Source organism: Cannabis sativa, chromosome 8, assembly GCF_029168945.1.
Source record: "Cannabis sativa cultivar Pink pepper isolate KNU-18-1 chromosome 8, ASM2916894v1, whole genome shotgun sequence".
Lineage (NCBI taxonomy): Eukaryota > Viridiplantae > Streptophyta > Magnoliopsida > Rosales > Cannabaceae > Cannabis > Cannabis sativa.
In genome coordinates this window covers 46,108,826-46,130,413 of record NC_083608.1, presented here as the reverse complement: position 1 = coordinate 46,130,413, position 21,588 = coordinate 46,108,826, and the positions used below count along the sequence as shown (strand labels likewise).

General features: G+C 32.6%; 5 protein-coding genes across 9 annotated transcripts; 3 read left to right on the top strand and 2 right to left on the bottom strand.

Annotated features, from left to right (window-relative positions):
• LOC115698916 (F-box/kelch-repeat protein At3g27150) lies at positions 1–2,432 on the top strand. Of its 2 annotated transcripts, none has more exons than XM_030626118.2 (2): positions 1–397; positions 755–2,432. In XM_030626118.2, exon 2 carries the CDS (start codon positions 791–793, stop codon positions 2,117–2,119), a length of 1,329 nt encoding a protein of 442 aa, XP_030481978.2. In that variant the 5' UTR covers positions 1–397; positions 755–790; the 3' UTR covers positions 2,120–2,432. The 2 variants fall into 2 exon arrangements, with proteins under 2 accessions (XP_030481978.2, XP_030481979.2); XM_030626119.2 differs by lacking the exon at positions 1–397 and adding an exon at positions 462–655.
• Positions 2,433–6,357: 3,925 nt separating this feature from the next.
• Positions 6,358–9,385, top strand: LOC115699449 (SWI/SNF complex component SNF12 homolog). 3 transcript variants are annotated; one of them, XM_030626867.2, is made up of 3 exons: positions 6,358–6,530; positions 7,039–8,653; positions 9,019–9,385. In XM_030626867.2, the coding sequence occupies exons 2-3, from the start codon at positions 7,089–7,091 to the stop codon at positions 9,089–9,091; spliced, it is 1,638 nt and encodes a 545-aa protein (XP_030482727.1). In that variant the 5' UTR covers positions 6,358–6,530; positions 7,039–7,088; the 3' UTR covers positions 9,092–9,385. The 3 variants fall into 3 exon arrangements, with proteins under 3 accessions (XP_030482727.1, XP_060958062.1, XP_030482726.1); XM_061102079.1 differs by having other exon boundaries at positions 6,380–6,660; XM_030626866.2 differs by having other exon boundaries at positions 6,380–6,881.
• A 613-nt stretch (positions 9,386–9,998) lies between these two features.
• Positions 9,999–11,797, bottom strand: LOC133029987 (uncharacterized). The gene is made up of 2 exons (XM_061102080.1): positions 11,150–11,797; positions 9,999–10,171 (listed from the first exon to the last, which is right to left on the bottom strand). Exons 1-2 carry the CDS (start codon positions 11,399–11,401, stop codon positions 10,082–10,084), a joined length of 342 nt encoding a protein of 113 aa, XP_060958063.1. The 5' UTR covers positions 11,402–11,797; the 3' UTR covers positions 9,999–10,081.
• A 1,070-nt stretch (positions 11,798–12,867) lies between these two features.
• Positions 12,868–19,818, top strand: LOC115698625 (ATPase family AAA domain-containing protein FIGL1). Of its 2 annotated transcripts, XR_009683910.1 has the most exons (14): positions 12,868–13,270; positions 13,575–13,713; positions 13,833–14,204; positions 14,499–14,734; positions 15,156–15,283; positions 15,391–15,509; positions 15,590–15,682; positions 15,916–16,017; positions 16,344–16,446; positions 16,583–16,666; positions 16,754–16,849; positions 16,927–17,054; positions 17,140–18,978; positions 19,249–19,605. XR_009683910.1 is itself a non-coding variant. In XM_030625747.2 (13 exons), exons 1-13 carry the CDS (start codon positions 12,975–12,977, stop codon positions 17,239–17,241), a joined length of 1,998 nt encoding a protein of 665 aa, XP_030481607.2. In that variant the 5' UTR covers positions 12,868–12,974; the 3' UTR covers positions 17,242–19,818. The 2 variants fall into 2 exon arrangements, 1 of the variants encoding a protein (XP_030481607.2); XM_030625747.2 differs by having other exon boundaries at positions 17,140–19,818.
• Positions 17,757–19,570, bottom strand: LOC115698768 (cytochrome P450 94B3). The gene has a single exon (XM_030625942.2). The coding sequence runs from the start codon at positions 19,568–19,570 to the stop codon at positions 17,981–17,983; it is 1,590 nt and encodes a 529-aa protein (XP_030481802.2). The 3' UTR covers positions 17,757–17,980.
• Positions 19,819–21,588: the final 1,770 nt, after the last annotated feature.

The following is a 21,588-nucleotide window of genomic DNA, read 5'->3' as shown; positions in this document are numbered from 1 at the left end:
TAGTAGTATTAGTGCTATACTCCTAGTACTAGTACTATGGTGGTGATGGTGATAATAATATAATAATAATATTGTTATTATAATTATTATAGTACAATAGAGAAAAGTACCAAAAACTAAGCATAAAGTCTTCTTCTCCACCAGATTGGGGTGTGAGTGAGTGTGTGTGTTTTGTTCCTCTGCTTCTTAATAGTATCATCATATCATAACATATATATATATATAATACCACCATTGGTATATGATATGATATATTTGTGTATTGTTTGAAATTGAATGGCCTTGGTTTCATTCCTCCTCCTCCTTCATCTTCCTGGTTATTTTATTCTTTGGTTACCACCCTCATTCAAACCTTTACATTCATCACCACCACCTTTACTTTGACTTTTACTTCCGGGTACCTCTCTCTCTCTCTCTCTATATGTATATATGTATATATATGGTATGAGTTGCTTTTTTTTTTATGTCTTTATTAATTTCTTACTCAAAAAACAAAAAAAAATCAAAAGGGTCTTTGTCAAAAACCACATACATATATTATACATAGTGTTCATCTTATTTCTCATTGGAAAATTTATACTTCAATTGGGTTTGTTTAATTAAATTTTGTTGTGAACTTTTTTGGGGTGTTTTGATCTGAAAACTTCTTATTTGGGTATGTTCACTTTCTTTTTGTTACAATATCAGATTCAAATTTTTGTTTTGTTTTCTTCATCATGAAGCATGATGAGACTTTTTTTTTGGCTTTGGACAGGAGAAAATTCTGGGTTTAAACTTTTGTGTTTAACAAATGTTTGAAGAAAGGAAACGTGGTGAAGAAAGGAGAGGTAGTAATTTGCACACAAATGATTCCACAACTACTTCTTGTAGATTCAGTTCCCCAACAATGGTTCATGGAAATATCAATAACAACAACAACAACAACAGAAACAAGTGTTCTTCCCATGAAAGAAGAAGACTTATTACTGGCTCATCATCATCATCATCATCATCATCTTCATCTTCATCTTCATTTTCATCCTCCTCTGGTTTAAAACCTCAGGATGCAGATTATCCACAGCCTCAACTCATTGAAGAAGTAGAGGCTCTGATCTTAGCAAGAGTACCAAGATCAGATTATGGAACAATCTCTCTTGTTAATAAGAGATTCTTATCACTTATCAAGACAGGAGAGATTTACAACATAAGAAAACAGATCAAGTTTAAAGAACCAACTGTTTTCATGCTTGCTTCAGGTGAGCAGAGATGGTGGGCTTTTGATGGTCACCATTTCAACACACTTCGCCAACTTCCCATTTTACCAGCTGAGTTTCCCTTTCACAATGGTGATAAAGAGACCCTTTGTGCCGGAACCCATCTCTTAGTTTCGGGCAATGAACACGAAGCTGGACCAACTGTTTGGATTTACAACTTGGTTACCAACCAATGGTTTAGAGGCCCTCCTATGATTAACTCAAGGAACATGTTTGCTGCAGCTACTTGTGGAACCTTTGGTTATGTTGCAGGAGGTGTTGTCAAGACCGGGATTGGTTATGAATCCGAAAAGAAGTACACAAGCTCAGCTGAGAGATACAATCCTGAGTCTAAATCATGGGAAGCTCTTCCAAACATGCATAGAAAAAGAGGGTCTTGCTCAGGTTTTTACATGGATGACAGGTTTTTTGTCATTGGTGGTGAGAACATGGAAGGGAATCTTACATGTGCTGAGGCTTTTGATGAGAAAAGAAGGAAATGGGATTTGATTCCTAACATGTTAGCTGACATGCCAGTGTTGAATCCCAGGTCTCCGCCGCTTGTTGCAGTGGCTAATAATGAACTCTATTCACTTGAGCCTTCAACAAACCAGCTGATGGTTTATGTGAAAAAAACTCAGTCATGGAAGAGACTTGGACCTGTTCCTGTTAGAGCTGATGCCATGGGGGGATGGGGTGTGGCTTTTAAGTCACTTGGGGTTGAGCTTCTTGTCATTGGTGGTAATGCTAATGCCTTTGCTGGTCCTATGTTGATATACACTTGTTGTCCTGACCCCAATGCTAGGGAGCTGAACTGGAGGCGCGTTGAGGTACCCCGAAACAGGCTGCAGCCCTTCATTTTCAATTGCTCTGTCATGTTAGTTTGAATGAAGCTTTCTTACTTTGCTTTTATCATGGTGTGTGATTTTTTGTTTTTGTTTTTGTTTTTGGTTGAGGCTATAAATAAGAGAGAGAGGTACATTACATACAAGGAGTTTAAAAAGAGAGTTGTCAAATGACATCTTCTTCTTCTTTTTTCTACTAGCTTTGATGATAAGTTCTTGTGTTTTGTTGTGTACCATACCATATTGGCCTTTGGTTTTAAGATGAAATTTTTGTAATTTGCTGATGATTTCAACTGTTGTCTGCTCTGTAATTTTTCTCTCTTTTGTTAAGACACAAGAGGAAGCTTCTTAAGAATTTTTTGGCCATTTTCATCATTTGGAAACTCAAGTGATATTGATAAAAAACCTGTCTTGTCTTACACTTCATGTGTAAATTAATGTCCTTTGATATTGTACCTTCACAACCCTGTTGTTCTAAGCTTTCATAGATAAACAAATTATTACTCCTAAGAAAGTGTTTTAAACTTGGTCAACTCAACAACGACCCAACATTTTTTTTTCTTTTGTTTTTTTAATGGACAAAATTGATATCAAACTTCAATGTTGGTGTAAACATTTAGCTATTAGTCCAATAAGATTGTTTTTCAATAAAGCAAAAAAGATTGACCCAAAAACCAATATGTTATTTTGTTGCAAAGTTGAACCTTTTCTTTTTCTTTTTCTTTCTTTTCACAAAGAGAATGATTCAATGAAGCATTATTAGGGAACCACACACATAATTAGTGGTGGCTAGAATAGAAGATGGTAGGAATTTAAAAAAGAAAACAAAGTGATTATGACAACATATAATAAGGATTAAGAAGTTGTTAACTAATAATTACTATCTAAGAGTGTTTTGATCAAATTCATGGAACTATTGTTGGTGTCATCTTGGGAAAGGGTTGACGGTGGAGATTTATGAACAATTGGTTGAATTGATAGTGGTGTGACGTGAAAAGCACATGCCCAATTTTGATCGAAAGGGGGGTGTTGTGTTAGCATGGCAAAGAAAGAAACATATTGTTTGTATTTGATGTGATCTTCAAGAGTGACACAATTGGTACAACATTTTTTCTTTTTTCACTAAGAAAATAGAGATCATTTTTGTGCTGATTTCGAACTCGGATCCCACTAGTGAGTGAGGGATTTGATCCAATTTATCTAATTATAAGTTCTCATCTAGGTAATGATAGAATATTATGACATAAATTTGAAATTTGAGACGGTAAGGGTTGTTTCGGAACTTTTGAATGATTTAAAAAAAAAAAAAATGAATTATGAGTCCCCTATAATTGGAACATAGGTTCCTAAAATTGTTTAAGATAGAAAAAGTATGAAAGGGATGAACACTACATTTTGCTTATTAAGAAAAGATGAATGATATTTACAATCTTCTATTATAATTTTTTAGTTAATATTTACGCATGAAATTTTATGAGAGTAATTTTTTTTTTTATAAAAAAAAAAAATTATAGTGATATTTGTTATAGATACAATATCATCCATGTAATTTTTTTAAAAAATTCCTTATAGTTTACTGTACCAAAAATTAATTCTTAATATTTTAATTCAACTTTGGCCCTAAGAGGAAATATTAAGACAAAAATAATTATTAGTTAGACAAGGGTTTGAGAGTTTTATCTCATGATTTAACATAGATAGAAATGTTTATAGAAGACATACTAGTGGCCAAAATATTTTAGTAGTACTACACTACTAAACAATGTTTAGTGCACCAAATGGACTACTAGTCTATTTAAGTATAGGATCATTTGAGACTTTTGGATTGAAATCCTTTATGGAATCCATCCTAACATTTAAAAATATAGAAAAATAAATAAAAAAATGGTCAACTCTAAGGTTGGATAGATAAATGAAATGAAATACCCTCATCTTTGTTTGTTGACCTTTCAAGCTAAACGAAAGGTAATTTTAGAAGCAATTGATTACTTCCATAACTTGAGGCTTTAGCCCAACTTTATGCTTGAAAATAGTATATGATAGTTCAAAATATTCAAAAGGAAAAGTGATGACCACAAAGTCACTTACACACAAATTTAGTCTCAAGAGACCAAATTGAGTAAAACTACAGAACCACCTTGAAATTTCAAGAAGAAAAAAATATTAGCTCACTTGTTTGATTGTCAAACCTTTAGCAATGATGAAACCCATAATAATAATATATCAATACCAAACTTTTATAACTAACATAAATATTATACAACTTAAGTAAGAAAAGTAAATGAAAGTTAGATATAATGTAAAGATGTGTGAAATAGAGGCAGCTGATGGGCTCTACTGATATGGGCCCTCTACATATGTGTAGAAAGGCCCAAAAGCTCCTTACTGTTCATACCGGACAAATGACATGTCGTTTTGTACTATTAATTTTTTTTTTTGAACAACATTCATATAAACGACAGTTGACAAAGTCATGAATAATTCAATGAAAAGAAGAATAGAAATGGTAATTTATTTATTTAATTCTTTCTTAAAGGAAATAGAAATGGTAATTGGTGGTTATGTTGTTTACCTATTATAATAGAGAGAACACAATTACTTCATGTTATTTATAGTTGAAGATGATATAAAAGTGAGTTAATAATTTAAACTGAAGTTGAAATTGAACATTGGATTGTTCAAATGAGAATCTTAGAATGAGTTAGGTATGAGAAGTTTTAAATAATTTGATTAATATAAATGTTATGAGGATGCGATTGTCTAAAAATGTAAATTTATATTTTTTGTGGTTGTTCACATAAATATTTAGTACGAGATTAATTGAATTATATTATTTGAATAGTTTTATGTATATTTTTTTTTTCTTAAAATAACATAAAGTTATTATAAAATAAATTATTATTCAGTATGTATATTTTATATTTTAGGACTAATTTTTTAATTTAATTATTTTTTTATTAACAATATGAAGAACTAACCGGATTATAATTCATGATAATATTTGGATCTCACTATTTTGAAAATATTTTTTAGTTATGTTGCTCTATAAATCTTATTTTCATTGTATTTATTTTTTTTCATATATATTTTTATAAAAAAATACATTTATATGGCAAGAAGGATTGACACACGTAAGGATGACAATTTTACCAAAAACTTGTTTATCTAAGGCTACTCATATGAACCACTTGAGGCTAGCTCAAGTGGCCATAGGTGGGTGTGTGTTGGAGGTCCTGGGTTCGAGTCCCAAGTAAAACATGGTTGTAATATATAAACGCTTAAATAAAAAAAAAAAAAAAAGGCTACTCATATGGGTAGAGTATTACCGAGTTAGGGCTTAGGGTAGGGTGATGGTATAAAAAGATGTACCCGATGCAGATATAAGGTAAGGTACAAGTATAAGTGTATCCTGTCCTATAACCCTACTCGATTATATATATTTATTTAAAAATTATGTATTTTATTCATATTTAAAAAATACTTTTATATTATCTATTATAAAAATATAAAAATCTAACATAATTATTTATTATTCTAATACTTTTTTGGGTATTATTTTGGTTGTTAGCAATTATATTTTTTTGATTAATTTTACAATTCATAGAATTAAAACTTACTATTTACGTAATTATAAATATATTGGTAATTTTTTATATAATTGAACTTAAGTTTATTAAATTTTTAAAATTTTCGTAAATTTATTAGGTAGGGTTATTTGTGGATACCCTATACCTATATCGTACCTACAAAAAATAATATAGAGTAATAGAATAAGGTACGGGTAGAACTTTTTTCATAAAATAAGGTCGTAAAATAAACGTACTCTACCCATACTCTACATGTTATCATTCCCTAAATGCTCCACTCAAATTTTATTTTATTTATATATCGCTACACTTTATTAATAAAAAAACCCATAATAATAATAGTAATAATAATAATAATAATAAACCTATTTAGCCCCCCTTAGAATTATAAAATGTAACCAAATTTAAGAATAAAATTGCATTTAACCCCAACAATAAAAAAAAAAAAAACCCTAAAATTTAAAATAAAAAAGGAGACATTTTAAGATAATTCTAATTATAAAAAGAAAAAAAATCAATTAAATGTTGGATCAAGTAAAATATTATTATCCATTATCCATTTTTGTTTTCAAATTTATGAACTACATGATCATCTATTATTGGCAAATATGGATTTTTTTTTTCTTTAAAAAAAATTATAGAGGATGAGGATCCAAATGTATATATATATATTTAAAAAAAATAAATTGTTGGTAATATATTTTTTGTTTTTTAAATTTTACCGTATTAAGAGCGCTAAAGCAATCATGCATGTACAGAAGACTGAAGCCCCCAGTCTTGTGCCACACTCGTCTGCCTCAACAACTACAACACAACAAAGGAATCACCATCAAGCTCAGACCTTTCACTGCTTTTCTTCTCACTTTGTAAGAATTAGACTAACCCTTTTGTTTAAATTCATCTTCTTTCATCGAAATCTCTTGTATCTTCTTCAATTCTTCAAATCTCATTTCATTAGCTCAAGAAAGAAAAAAAATATATGACAAATACAAAAAGGTTAAGAGCTAGTTCACGATCTGGGTCTTCTTTAAAGTTCCCCAATTTTGCTTATTTCATTCCCAATTTGTACTGAAACTCTTTTGTTAAAATTAGGGTTAGTGCCTCTTTCATGTTTTAGGGCTCGTATACTATGGTAGCCAACTAAATTAGAGATTTTTAAGGTTTTGGGGTCTTCTTATTAGTTTATCATGTGTTACTCGTGAGATGGACTGTTAAAGGTTTGAATTTTATTGGTTTTTTTTTTTTTTTTTTTTTTTTTTTTTTTGATGTTGTTGTGTTTTCATTTCATGGTTGAGATAGCGTGAATTTAACTGAATGTGTCTTTATTTGTTGGTTTTGATATGTTTTATGATGGGTTTTGGGTTTTGAATGTAGGATGTTAAAGGCGTCCTGGTTTTAGATTTGTTTTCTGGTTAAAGATAGTTATGTCAATGAACAATAATAACCCACCTAAGAACCTTGGGGCCTCTTCCTCGCCCTTTGGTAATGCTGGTATGGTTCCCTCATCCATGGGACAAAATCCCAACTTTCCCCAATCACAAGGTCAACCTCAAATCCCAGCTGGCTTTCAAGGACAATATCAGTTATCCCAATCACAAGCACAGGCTATAGCCCATGCACAGTCAAAAGCTCAGGCCCATGCCCAAGCTCAGGTTCAAGCAGCTCATGCTCAATTCCAAGCTCAGTTGCAAGCTCAGGGTCTATCCCTTAACCAGAACCAAGGGATTGTGAACATGGGCTCTTCTTCACCTAACCTTTCGACGCCAGGTAGTTTAGGTATGAAAAGAATGCCTCAGAAACCTCCTGTACGCCCTCCTGGTTTTTCGCCTCCAAACATGATGGCGCCTATGAGAACAATGGAACTCACGCCTGCAGCTCGTAGAAAGAAGCAGAAGCTTCCCGAGAAGCAGTTACAAGATAAAGTAGCAGCCATTCTGCCCGAATCTGCTCTGTATACTCAGCTTCTTGAGTTCGAGAGTCGTGTTGATGCTGCTCTTACCAGAAAGAAAGTTGACATCCAAGAGGCTCTTAAAACCCCGCCTTGCATTCAAAAAACCCTTCGCATTTACGTGTTCAACACTTTTGCAAATCAGATCCGTACCATACCAAAAAAGCCTAATGCAGAGCCTCCAACTTGGTCTCTAAAGATAGTTGGGCGGATCTTGGAAGATGGAATAGATCCTGATCAGCCTGGTGCTGTTCAGAAAACAAACCCCTTGTACCCGAAGTTCTCAGCTTTCTTCAAAAGAGTAACTATTTCGCTTGACCAGAGACTTTACCCTGACAATCACATCATAGTATGGGAAAATGCTCGAGCGCCAGCCCCTCACGAAGGATTTGAGGTGAAGAGAAAGGGGGATAAAGAATTTAGTGCGAATATACGGTTGGAAATGAACTACATTCCTGAGAAGTTTAAGCTATCACAACCTTTAGTGGAAGTTCTCGGTGTTGAAGTTGATACCCGCCCAAGAATAATTGCTGCTATTTGGCAGTATGTGAAGGCAAGAAAGTTGCAGAACCCACATGACCCTTCATATTTTAATTGCGATCCGCCTCTTCAGAAAGTTTTTGGGGAAGAGAAGATGAAATTTACTATGGTTTCTCAGAAGGTCTCTCAGCATTTGTTCCCTCCACAACCAATTCATTTGGAGCATAAGATAAAACTTTCAGGAAATAGTCCTGTGGGAAGTGCTTGTTATGATGTGTTGGTTGATGTTCCTTTCCCAATTCAGAGAGAATTGTCTGTTCTTTTGGCCAACTCAGAAAAGAGCAAGGAAATCGACGCCTGTGATGAAGCCATATGTGGAGCAATTAGAAAAATCCTCGAGCACCGCAGGAGGCGGGCTTTTTTCCTTGGGTTTAGTCAGTCACCGGTGGAATTTATCAACGCTTTAATAGAATCCCAAAGCAAGGATCTGAAGCTTGTAGCTGGAGAAGGAAGTCGAAGTGCTGAAAAGGAGCGTCGGTCAGATTTCTTCAACCAGCCATGGTAAGCCTATTTATTGTCTATCATTGCATATCAAAACCCTTTATTTTCCTTATGTATACTCTGTCACACATTGTAAAACTGAAATATTAGCACTTCTTGTTTGTGGTGACAATGCTTGCTCACCCCTATTAAATGCCATTCATCTGCCATAATTTAATTATCATAGTTATTTATTTTTATCCTTATTCCATCAGCATTCATTGAGATTGCCAACTGAATCTTAGTTTTGACAATTTGATCTGAGTCTATTAAATAGTCAAATATCTGAGCTGCTGTACTATAACATCTGAATGTGCATATTTCAGTGTAGAAAAGAAATCATGATATGTATAACGAGTCTTTTTTTTTTTTCGTTCTAATACCAGGGTTGAAGATGCTGTTATCCGTTACTTGAATCGCAAGCCAATTACCGGAAGTGATGCCCCTGGAAGTGCATGAAATGGGATTCTTGAGCTCAGTCTCAGTTTCAGCCTCAGCCAAAGATGGCTTAGTAGCAATTAGCATCCTCAATGCAATTTTTTGTGTAGGAATGGAGAAATGTAATGAAGATATATTGCTTCTGAGTTGGGTATGATTTATGTACAAATAGAGTATAATAGTGTTTTTAATGTATGCTTGATTTGTAATTTAGTTTGCTTCAGACCCATATTCTGTGTATTTCAATTAAGTTATGGCTTTGATAAATTTCCATTGGATTATCAATCAATCAACCACGCAAGTCTTTCCTATTCCCATCTTTCTTCATTTGTTGCAATGTTGGTACTACTTTAGGGCCTTCAGATTCAAATAAATGTTTTCTGTTTTTAATGTTATTTTACGAAATGATTTTGGCTTTATTTAGATAATTTTTAGGAAGATAACATTCTTGTCTTGACAACTATACATATATTTTGTCAACTATAGTTGCTTAGTTGATACTAGGTATAGATATAGTTGGATTATTGGTGTTCATAATTGGTGGACAGTTCTCAGGTGGACACGTTTGTTTTTTGCATCCTCAATTTATGGTGTTGAAAACATATTTTGAAATAGTTAATTACACTTCTGTTCAACAATAAAACACGTGTTCAATTAATTGGATTGGACATTCTAAACATGGATGCGGAACAGGGAACACTGTTTAACTAATATTTAGATTTTAGCTATATTTTCTTGTTCCATGTTGATTGCTTATTTTTTGTTTTATTTTGATTGTTAAGTCTTAAAAAGAGAAAAGTTAATATATACAACTACAAGAGATGTTTCCTGATTCCTAGGAAATGTACCTCCAAATTCATTCCCCCCTTTTTTTTTAAAAAAAAAAATTATAAATAATTTATTGTGCTAAAAATTAAGGGAAAAAAACAGAAAAATACAAAAAAGGAAAAAAAATTACAAAAATACTATGGGCCGGCCCATTAAACATTTATACAGTCCACATACAAATATTTACAAAAATACCACATGCACTAAACCTTTAGCTGCACGGAGCGAACAATGAAGCTGACATACCTTGATCGTTTCAAAACCGCAAAACAACTAAAATGAAACCAAAACGAAGAAAATACAACCATTAATTCCGGCGAAATCAACTGGAAAAGAAGACCTGCAATGATCTAAATAGAAATTTACGAAAAAGAACTAGAAAAACTGGGAAGAAACTAAAATTACACAATTATTTTCGGTTTTATTCGATCAAAACAACTCCCCCTAATATCGAAATCTGGATTCATGAAATGTAGATCTGTAACAAATAGATCTAGAGCTCCCCCCGAATCCAAAACAAGGTATGATGTGAAATTTTTTTTAAAAAAAATCTCATGAATAATAGATCTACGTTATATATAGTTGCATTTTGGTTGATTATTGGTTTCCAATGTGGAATATATTTTTAAAAAAACAGAATAAGAAGAGCAAATTTGAATTAAGGGACAAGTTATTTTTTGTTTTGGTTGCATTATAGTTGCATTATCGTTTTAAGATAGTTTATATAATATGCAAGTAGCAAAACTATAATAAAACTACAAAATAACTGTAAACAAACTAAAATACAGAAAAAACTCTTTGAACATCAACATCCATGATAAATTAAATTGTTACACATTGATGATATACAAATGGATAGGAAACAACTAGACAAAAACATATTTCCAAAAAAATAGATACAGAACGTGTTTACACTATTAAAAAACTGTGAAAAAACTAATACAAACTGAGAATAGATCAAATGAAAAAACTGAAATGAAAAAGAATAAAACATCTGGAAAAACATAAAACATAAAAAAAAAAAAAAAAGACAACAAAATGAAACAGTTTTTAAGACTAAACAAACGAAAATGAAAAACCCATAAAAAGAACAAATAAATTAAACTAAAAAAAATAGTAGCCCTAAAAAACCAAACGAAATGCTAAAATAAAAAACCTAGAATAGTAAAATCGAAAAACACAAGACACACAAATGACAAATACAAACAAATTTTAAATAGGGGCGAAACCAAAAAGAAACTAAAATCAAACCTTATACTGAAGACCAACTCCATCTTGATCATTTTTTTTAGCATCATCTTGAGGAATTTTTTCATGGGCTGCCACCTTTGATTTCTTCTTTGGAAGAGCTCGCCCACGTTTCGACAATGGAGCAAAATTAGAGTCATCACCCTCAACAACATGTCGTTTACCCTTGTTTCTATTAGCTAAAGATTTCAACTCCATTTTAGAATTTTTTTTTTGAACAAGGGAAGGAGTTGATGAAGAATAAGTTACAACCATATTTATATATTAAGAGAAAAATAAAAAGAGAGAAAACGGTTGATGGGAGTTGAAAAAAAATTTGAAGAACAAAAAGAAGAGTGAAAATGGAGTTGTGATTGTGAAGAGGGAAGTGTTAGCTATGAAGGTTATTATTTTTTTTAAAAAAAAAAAAACTGAAAAAGAAATAGAAAATAAAAGGAAAAAGAAGAGAAAAAAGAGAGAAATGATGTATAGAGTGATTGATGTAATGCATCAATCAATCAATCACGTGTCAAAAAAGGTTGAATTGTATGTGCATGTGGTAAAATAGTAATAAAATATAAAAGATGTGTAAAAAAGTTGGTTTAGCCGTGTATAGGTATTAATGTAATAAATTTATCATTTTAGATTTTTAGTGTAAAAATTTCAAAAATTAAATGGTTAAAAAAAAATCATTTGCACTCGTATTTATTTTTTTAAAATTTTATTTTTGATATTATAAAAACATAAAAAATATTTCTTTTAGTTATAATATATAACACCATATAAAAAATTATTTATTTTTTAGTATAACTTTTCTGGTACCAAAAATAAATAAAAAAATGTCCATAAGCAAAAATAATCCCCATATGTATGGGACTCAATTAGTGTCTAAATCCTAAGAGTTAAGAGCACTCTATTCAATCATTTATAATAGCTGAAAAAAAAAAAAAAAGACTAAGAGCTTAAATAGGATCAGCCCTAAGTATACTTAGGTTAGACTCATGTCTAAGACTTACACTTTTCGCGAGCCAATATAAAAAATTAATGGTCTTATTAGACTTTTATTTTAGTAAAATTAAGTATATTATATAAACAATAAATATTCACAGCTTAATTAGTTGATGTGTATGACATATTACACAATGGTGTGGGTTCAAATCTAATGATATTCTTATTCAATATTTTTTTTATATAATTATGAAAGAGAGAATCCCAAAATTTAAATAGTTTAAAGTCCATATATTCTCAAGATCGGCCTTGGCTTAAAATTGATCTTCATCAAATGTTCTAAAAGCTTAGTTATTATACCTTATCCCAAATTCTAAAAAAATATTTCTCTACATATAGCTTAATGAATAGTGGTGAGTTAAACATATTTTATTTTCTCTCTCTTTAATTAATTGTTTTTGTTTTTGTTTTTTTTACTTTGTTTAGTCATTTTTTTAATTTTAATTAATAAAATATATGTAAATATATTATATTTAAATGTTATAGAGAGAAAAAATATAAAGAAACATGGTAATGTAAAAGTGTGAGATAAAATAAAAAACAAAAAGTAAAAAATTTAGTAAATTATTTGAAAAAGTAGAGTATAGAAGTTGATGTGTCTAAATATATATTTTATTTTATATTTTAGAGAATTAGGAGAAATATTTAAGAACCATTTGAAAATAAAATCTTTAAAAAAAATGAAAAAACGACAATAGAAACAGAAAAACGACAACTAAAACTAATTTATTTATTTGTTTAAAAAAGGTAAATAATTTGTGTATGATGTGAGAGTTCTTCTATCTTCGTGGATTTTGGAAAAGCTTGACTGAGTGAGCTGAGCGGGAAAAGAAATAGAAAAATGGCGGCAAAGAAGGAAGCCGATGAGGGTTCCGGTTCCACAGCGGCGGAACAAGTATGCTGGAGAAAACAAGTTGACGATAACCTAAAGAGGCTCCATTCCCTCCACTTGGGCGCCGAAACGGCTCTCAAGAAACGCGACTTCTCTTCGGCTCAAATCCTGGGGCTCCGCCTCCTTGGCTTCCTTGACTCTCATTCTCATTCCGAACTCGACCACGCCTTTGTCCGTCCCATTCGATGCGAAGCTATCTCTAACATTGATTCCGCTCGCCGTTCTCTCATTTCCGATTCTGATCGGTATGTCTTTCTCTGAAATGTGATTGTACGTTTGAATTTGGGATTGAAGCTCTGAAGTCTATTAATTCTTACTTTTATTCTTTGTATAGATCGATTTTGTGTGATTCGGTTTCAGGAATTTTGCTTTGTTATTATGAAAACGATGGACTAATTAGCTTTAGGAGTGAGTGTTTGGAAATTTGTGTGTTGCTCATGTAATCATCATTTTCATAGTGTTGGGTCTGGAAAAATGTTTCCAAAACTATATTTTGTTCTGTTTTTTTGGTTTTTGCTGCTAATAGTTTCTATCCTATTATGCCACCAGAAAAGCATTTGAGCTAGCAAAGAAAGCTCCAACATGTGTTTTTGGCTCAAGAGGAGATATTGATACTGAGAAGATTAAGCAATCAAAGTACTTCCGAGCTCTTATTCAGCACTCTAATGGAATAACTCTAAATGAACTGGTATTGTTTTCCAAATGCCACACAATTTTTATATGTTGTAGTTCATAGACAATTTTCTTGATTGGTCCTTTTTATTTTCCTTGTTTAACATGCTAACTGATTATTCCTCTCTATTTAAGGGAGATCAATCGGTGAAGCAGGACAAACCGAGTAGCAAGGCCCTTAATTCTAATAATCAAGCAAAGCGGATAGCATTGAGAAGCAACTTTTCAAGGGAGAATAACAACATATCCCCAAAGTACACAACCTCTGGAAGTTGCAACTATGATGAATGCAGAATTGTAGAAAAGCCCATGTCATTTCATAATCAGACTAAAAGTCAACGCTCATTGTTTATTCAAAAGGACGAGGAAGAAAGAACCTCTGGAAATTCCTTGGGTGCAAAACGGATGCATGTGGATATCCGTAGCCCCAGCCTGAAGTCGCCCTTAAGTTCTGAAGAGAACAATGAAGTTTCGGCAAATGGATTTGTTACTGCAAGAGCAAAATTGGTAAGCATTACATTTATGATAACAAGTTTTCTTTATGGTATGTTTCTACCTTGTCAAACCTGCCTAACTGGATTATGTTTGTTTTCATAATATTGATACCCAATGGAAGAATTCTATCAATCTTAGTTGAGTTAGAAGCATCTCTTAATTTATATGCTTGTCCTTTTTTTAGGTATAAAACAAACACTTGAAATGGATAATACTTATTTTCTTTTCTACGAAACTTCAGTTTACTTTTTGTATCAATATATGTTATGTGATCTTGAACCAATTCTACTTTTGTTTTTCAAACAGGAAATGGATGCAAGACAAAAAAGAGGGTTATCTGGATCGCCCAATGCTACTGTTTCCCCACAAAGTGATAACAATGGTCCAAGGGGTTATGGTGGAAGATCATATGGGTTTTCTCGTCGTGGTATTCGTGGTAATTTTGTTCCCCCTATTAAATCCAATGGTGGCAACTCTGGGAATTTAACTTCACGAATTGGTGGAAAAGGCGACGATACTGCAGATGATTCTACAAAGAGATGGTAAGTTGTTTTTGAATTATATGTACACACATGACACAGATTGACTGGGATTAAAGCTCTAGAAGGCCAACAATGACTGGATACTTATGTTTGAAAATTCTTATCCTCATATGTTCCCTCTCCCAACAGATTTGATACTTTCAACCATTAGTCTGTCCACTAAAAATTTACTACTGATATCACGCCCCTTTACTGCTTTATGCAATGGTTCTAAGATCAAGTTCTACCATTCTATTTTCTACCAATTTCTAACGCAATGCCCATGGTCTAGTGTGGGAAGGTCTGATTTGTTTTGTTCTGGTACATGCATTTACTTTTTTTATTATGTATACGTTACCTATTTCCTTGTCCTAATGATATGTTCTGGTTTTGGATAAGGATAATGATGTTATATAATGTATGCTTAATGTGATGATTTCAGCTTGGAATTGCTATGTGGTCCTGATGGTGAGCTTCCAGAAAAATTAAGGAATTTGGAGCCTCGTCTTATTGAACATGTTAGCAATGAGATCATGGACAAGGATCCCAATGTTCGGTGGGAGGACATTGGTAATATACCATGTTCCAAATTTTCTTTAAATCGCAAGTTTTCCTATGTGGCGGTGCAGTAGCAGCGAAGATAACTCATTAACGTGGTTATTTGACAATGTTTGCAGCTGGTCTTGATCATGCCAAAAAATGTGTGACTGAGATGGTGATATGGCCTCTATTGCGTCCTGATATATTTAAAGGTTGTCGTTCTCCTGGAAAAGGCCTACTTCTCTTTGGCCCACCAGTAAGTGTCCTTTTAAGTAGGAGCGGCAGATGCGCTTGTTTGTGTTTGGCCATTGATTTGTACACTTGTTTGTGTTTTAGGGAACAGGCAAAACAATGATTGGAAAAGCCATAGCTGGAGAGGCAAAAGCTACCTTCTTCTATATATCTGCTAGTTCACTGACGAGCAAGTGGGTACGTGTCATTTATCTTTCTGAATTGATTTGAACTGAGTCTGATTTGAAGTTTTGTAAGCATAACTTGAGTTAATACAGCTATCATTATTGATGGACTTTGGAATTAAGATTTATCCATATTTTCCTTCATTTTATCTGAATCATTCAGAAATGACCGTTCAAACCCCTTGTAACAACTAATAGTACTTAGAAAACGTGCTATTTCAACAATTTTAGTGGTGAATTTTGTAGATTGGCGAGGGTGAAAAGCTAGTACGAGCCCTCTTTGGAGTTGCCAGTTGTCGTCAGCCAGCTGTGATATTTGTTGATGAAATTGATTCACTTCTCTCTCAGGTAAGGTATGTTCTGGAATCTGGATTTTATATTACCTTGAAAGATATATTAGTTACTCTTTTGTGCTCAGTGTAGCTCCCTTGGACAATTCTCTTTTTAAGTACAAAACTTTAATGTCAAGAAGGTGATTAACTTTTATAAATGGTAAAAATGTAAGAATTAACGGCTTCACATGCAGCATGTGGAATTTAATCTCTAGCAAATATCTTTACAGTACTGTATTTGGTTTATGAAATGACCACTTTAGATACTCTAGTTAGAGTATCACTGGTTCTTCATTGCTTCTTGTTTTTGTATACTTTGTGATATAAGTTTTCTGGTTACAGCGTAAATCAGAAGGTGAACACGAATCGAGTAGGAGACTCAAAACACAGTTCCTCATTGAAATGGAAGGCTTTGACAGTGGCAGCGAACAAATTCTACTTATAGGTGATTGTTAAACAACTAAACTTAGTAGTAGTTCTGATGCATGTGTCTTTTCAATTTCACAGCTCAAGTTGATTTCTTTTTTACCGCTCTTTTTAGTATGCTGCACTGTAAATTTGCTAATAGATTCATCGTCCAGGAGCAACAAATCGGCCTCAGGAACTAGATGAAGCAGCGCGGAGGCGACTTACAAAAAGGCTTTATATCCCTTTACCTTCCTCAGGTAAAATTCCAGAGTTTAACTTTTAGATTTGCTGATAATGTTTAATGCTTGGAATTTGTGGTTAATGAGCTGTTACTGATAATGAAGAAGCAAGAGCATGGATTATACAAAATCTACTAAAAAAGGATGGATTATTCAAACTCGAAAAGGAAGATATCGATACCATATGCAAATTAACTGAAGGTATGGATAATCTTCTCCACACTCCACTACTTTGTGGTTTCTGTCCACAATTTCTTACTTGGTACTTTGAATTTCAGGTTATTCAGGATCAGACATGAAAAACTTGGTTAAGGATGCTTCAATGGGGCCACTGAGAGAGGCTTTGAAACAAGGCATAGAAATTACAAAGCTGAAAAAGGAGGATATGAGACCAGTAACACTGAAGGTAAAACAGTAACTAACTCATTAGTTTCACCACTTTAGTAATTTATTTGAAAAAGTTTGGGAACTTATTTTTGTTGGTATTACAGGACTTTGAACAAGCATTGCAAGAGGTTCGGCCATCCGTTTCCTTGAATGAACTTGGTACCTATGAGAAATGGAACAACCAATTTGGAAGCTTGTCCCTCTAATACAATCACAGTCAAACTCAATATAATAGAACTTGTAAAAAAAAAACAAAAAAAGAAAATAATATTGTAATAATATCATTTTATAGATTTACATGTTCTTTCTTTCTTCTTTAAAAAAACCATATTGTAAAGTGGCAGGCCTACTATTAGGTCTTTAGGTGTCCAATTCAATAGTAATGGCAGTTGCAAAAAATTGATTGATCCATCAACTGCCTCTGGAATTAGATTCGTGGTCCTCTCTTTAATTAATTATAAATGAGGTGAATTCTCATACTTCTTTCCTTCCCATCCCAACAAATATTATTATTAAACAAACTAATTAAAATAAAAAAGAAAGAAAGAACATGTGAAACTACATCGTTCCAAACAAGCATGTGCAATATTAGTATTCTGACCAGGATTTATTAGAACAAGCTTTATGGTTTATTATGTTTTTCATTTTGATGATAAAGATCCGAGAAAGTTGCTGGAATAAAAAGCTATAATATGTTATGTATACAATTTTTAGCTGTATGATTTGTTGGTCGTACACAATGGTTTCTTTTCTTTTCTTTTTCAACTATTGATTTTTGATGATTATACAACAACCAAAAAAAAAAAGAGAGGCATGTGGCATGTTATGCCATCCAACAAGGTTTAATTTAAACAAAAAAGAAAGAAAGAAAGAACCATTGACCTTACTATTTTAATGCTTTTTTTGTTTTTAGATTTTTTTTCCCTTCTTTCTTTCCAATCTTAGTCAGTCTCTCTTCCTAACCAAAACCTTTAATCCTCCGGCCATGTGAGCCGTCAGTAACGGAACAAAAACCGGTCTGGTCGAACCGGTTACCGGTCTGATCTTGAATCTTCTGAGAATTGAAGCCACCACATATTTCATCTGAATGAATGCCATTTCTTTACCAAGACAAACTCTTGGACCAGCATGAAAGACTGGAAACTTAAAAGGGCATACCTTCTTGAGATTCCCTCCTGTTTCTTTCTTTGGTTCAAGAAACCACCTGTCTGGTTTAAACTCCAACCTGTCTTTTCCCCATAAAGCTTCCATTCTTCCCATCCCATAAGGGAAATAAGTCACTCTATCACCTGCCTTCACATGAGTTTTGTCAGGCAACAAATCATCTTTTATGGCATGTTTTGAGTCCCAAGGTACCGGTGGATAAAGCCTCATGGACTCACAAATACAAGCCTCTAACATCTTTAATTTCTTCAAACATTCATAACCCAACTTATTACTTTCTTCATTACCAATAGTTTCAATCTCTTTCACCACTTGTTTCTCAGCTTCAGGGTGACAAGAAAGTGACCAAAATAGCCATGTCATTGCAGCCGAAGTTGTGTCCCTCCCAGCCATGATGAAACTTATCACCATATCTCTAATCACCTCCTCATCATGTCCAGCCATTATAAGCCTAGTCAAAAGATCTTGATCATCATCATCACCACCACCATCTTCACCGTTGATTTTGCTCTTCCTTTGATGAATTATATCCATAACAAAATGATGAACTTCCTCAACAGCAGCCTTCAACTTCTTCTCCGAACCAACACCAAACCATCTCTTAATTTTCCATACTATAAACAAAGGCGCAGCACCACGGCGTGCGCATATCTCAGAAGCAGCATCAAACGCGCGCGCAAGTGGTGACACTGGCACAACACAAGGGTCCAAACTACACCTATCAATACCAAGTGAAACTTTGCATATAACATTAAAAGCAAAACGTCTCAACAAATCTTGTAAGTCCACAACTCCTCTGTTTTCCTCTGCCAAAGATTCAAACAAAGGCAATAAACAATTCTCAACCTCATCCTCCAAAGTGTTCATAACATATTCTTGTAAAGACTTTGTACTAAACTCATGACTTGCAAGCTTTCTTTGAGTCTTCCATAGCTCCCCATCTACATTAAATATCCCATAGCCAAGAAAATCTCCAAGAATTTCAGTAAAGGGTCTTCCTTTTGGGAAATTATTGAAGTTGGCTCTTAACATATACTCAACATTTTCAGGGTTGGCTGTCACTATGGTCCGCCGAGCACCAAGCCTTTGAACCACTATGGTATTTGTTGGTGACCCTTCTAAAAGCTCAGTATACCAATCAAGCAACCGAGTCTTATTTTTGTAGAATGAAACCAAACACCCCAATACCGGATAACACGGCGGGCTGCCGCCACCACCGCCACTGCTGCCGCCTCCTTTTCCGGTGAGTACTCGCCGGAGATGACATAGTATTTGGTGTATTAAGTAGAACAACACTACTAAAACCAAAAGAAACGGTAGTAATGGTTGATCAAGTAAGAGAGACATGGATAATAACATTACACTGCTCATTATAATTATGACATGAAAAAAATGAAATTTTGAAATGGTCTTTTTATTATAAAAATTAAAACCAAACAAACAATCAACTTGGATTGATGTTGGCGTTTTATGCTTTTGGTTTTGGACACTTGACACAATAGTATTTTTATCAAGTTCTTTCTAAGAGGGGTTTGTAATAATAATTTAATGAAGAGACCATATTTATAATAATTAACAACAACAACAATAATAATAATAATAATAATAGTCTCATTTATGATAGATTGCTTAGATTTGTACCTATTTATATATATAGATAAATATTAATTGTTAATTAACAAAGGTTTGTTAATTTATTATAATTTAAACAAAGTCTCTGCAGTTGTTGTTGTACACAAGTCGGTGCATTATATTCCAAATTTCCAATCATGGAAGAACATGCTATGCTACTACTATACATACATTATAGATACATGTACATATATATATATGTGTGAATTGAATATATATGCACCCATCAATATTTTTTTAGAGTTATTTTTTCTTCAAAGGAAAAAAAAAAGTAAAAGAATACTTCAGAGAACAAAAAGATTGGTTAACAGATCCTTGATTTTATTTCATTTTTGACTAATTATAGGATCTTATTAATTAATTTTTTTTTCACTATTTTTAGGGTGCAAATTTGATCTGATTAAAAGGAATGATACGTTTGACTTATTACCAAGCTGACCAGTTTTTTATTTTTTATTTTTTATTTATTTTGGTAGACATTTGAAGTCATCTTCCGTTAGATTAGGACACATGAGAATCACATTCTTATGTTAATTAAGTGTATTTGAATCTCTCTTATTGAGTAGTTTTGCTTTGAAGATATGTTAATATGTTATTCTTAATTCATTATACCCTTTATATATATAAATAAATATTTATATATTATTATTACGTAGTGTAGTAGTAGTGTTTTTATTTACCATGCAACCAAGAATAATATCTCTCAATAATAGTACTAGTACTTTTCCTTTGTTTTATTAAAGGGGCTTTCCCTTTTATTCACTTATTTATTTATTTATTATTATTATTAGGGGTTTGCATTTTGGTTTTATTATTTAGAGCATGTGATGAATGTTAGAGATTTTATAACAGTGGAAGAAAATCAAGATTTATTACAACTCTATTGTAAAATAATACAAGGACTAAAATAAGAGATTGATTAAATATATGTTACAATACATATATATACACTATATATATTACACATATATATATAAAAGGTAGAAGAGAAGATTACAACACATGTAATATAATATATGTATATATATAACAAGAGAATAATATATATATATATAAACACTCACTCACAACCTTGAGTGTAGATTAGTGGGGATCACCATGACTTGAACAAGGTATTACACCTTTGTCCAAAAGCTTATTTCCCCCTATCTCTAAGCACTAAGGGAACTCTCTAGGAAATAGCTTTGGGAATTATCAAGTCTTTTAGGGTTTTCTAGCAAAGTGCTTTCTTGATAGAAAACTTCTTCTCTTACTCCCAAATGAGCACCATAGACCTCCTTTATATAGTGTTTAGGATATCACCATTTGAAATTCAAAATTCATAAGTCATAACCTCCATGGATGTTATGGACTCAATAAAGAGATGTAACTCATGCATACCATAACTCCTATAGAGATGTAACTCATGCACACCATAACTTCTATACCATTAAGAATTTTAAATAAAGATGTGTAACACCTTTTACACTCTTAAAGTTGGTGATAATGGTGGAAGTTACTCATAGTAACAACTCCTCCAAATATTACAAAATGATGACACATAATATATAATGTCATGTGTTACATATTAGTTTGTTACATGTATTTAATCTACACATTATATTATTGATAAATAATATAACAATCCCCCACTAGATTAAATATTATCTCTTTAGTAACAAACTTGTAACTTTTGTAACATTTATTTAATCAATCAAAAATATTATATCAAAATATAACATTCCCCCACTTTGATTGACTAAATACACACTTTTAAG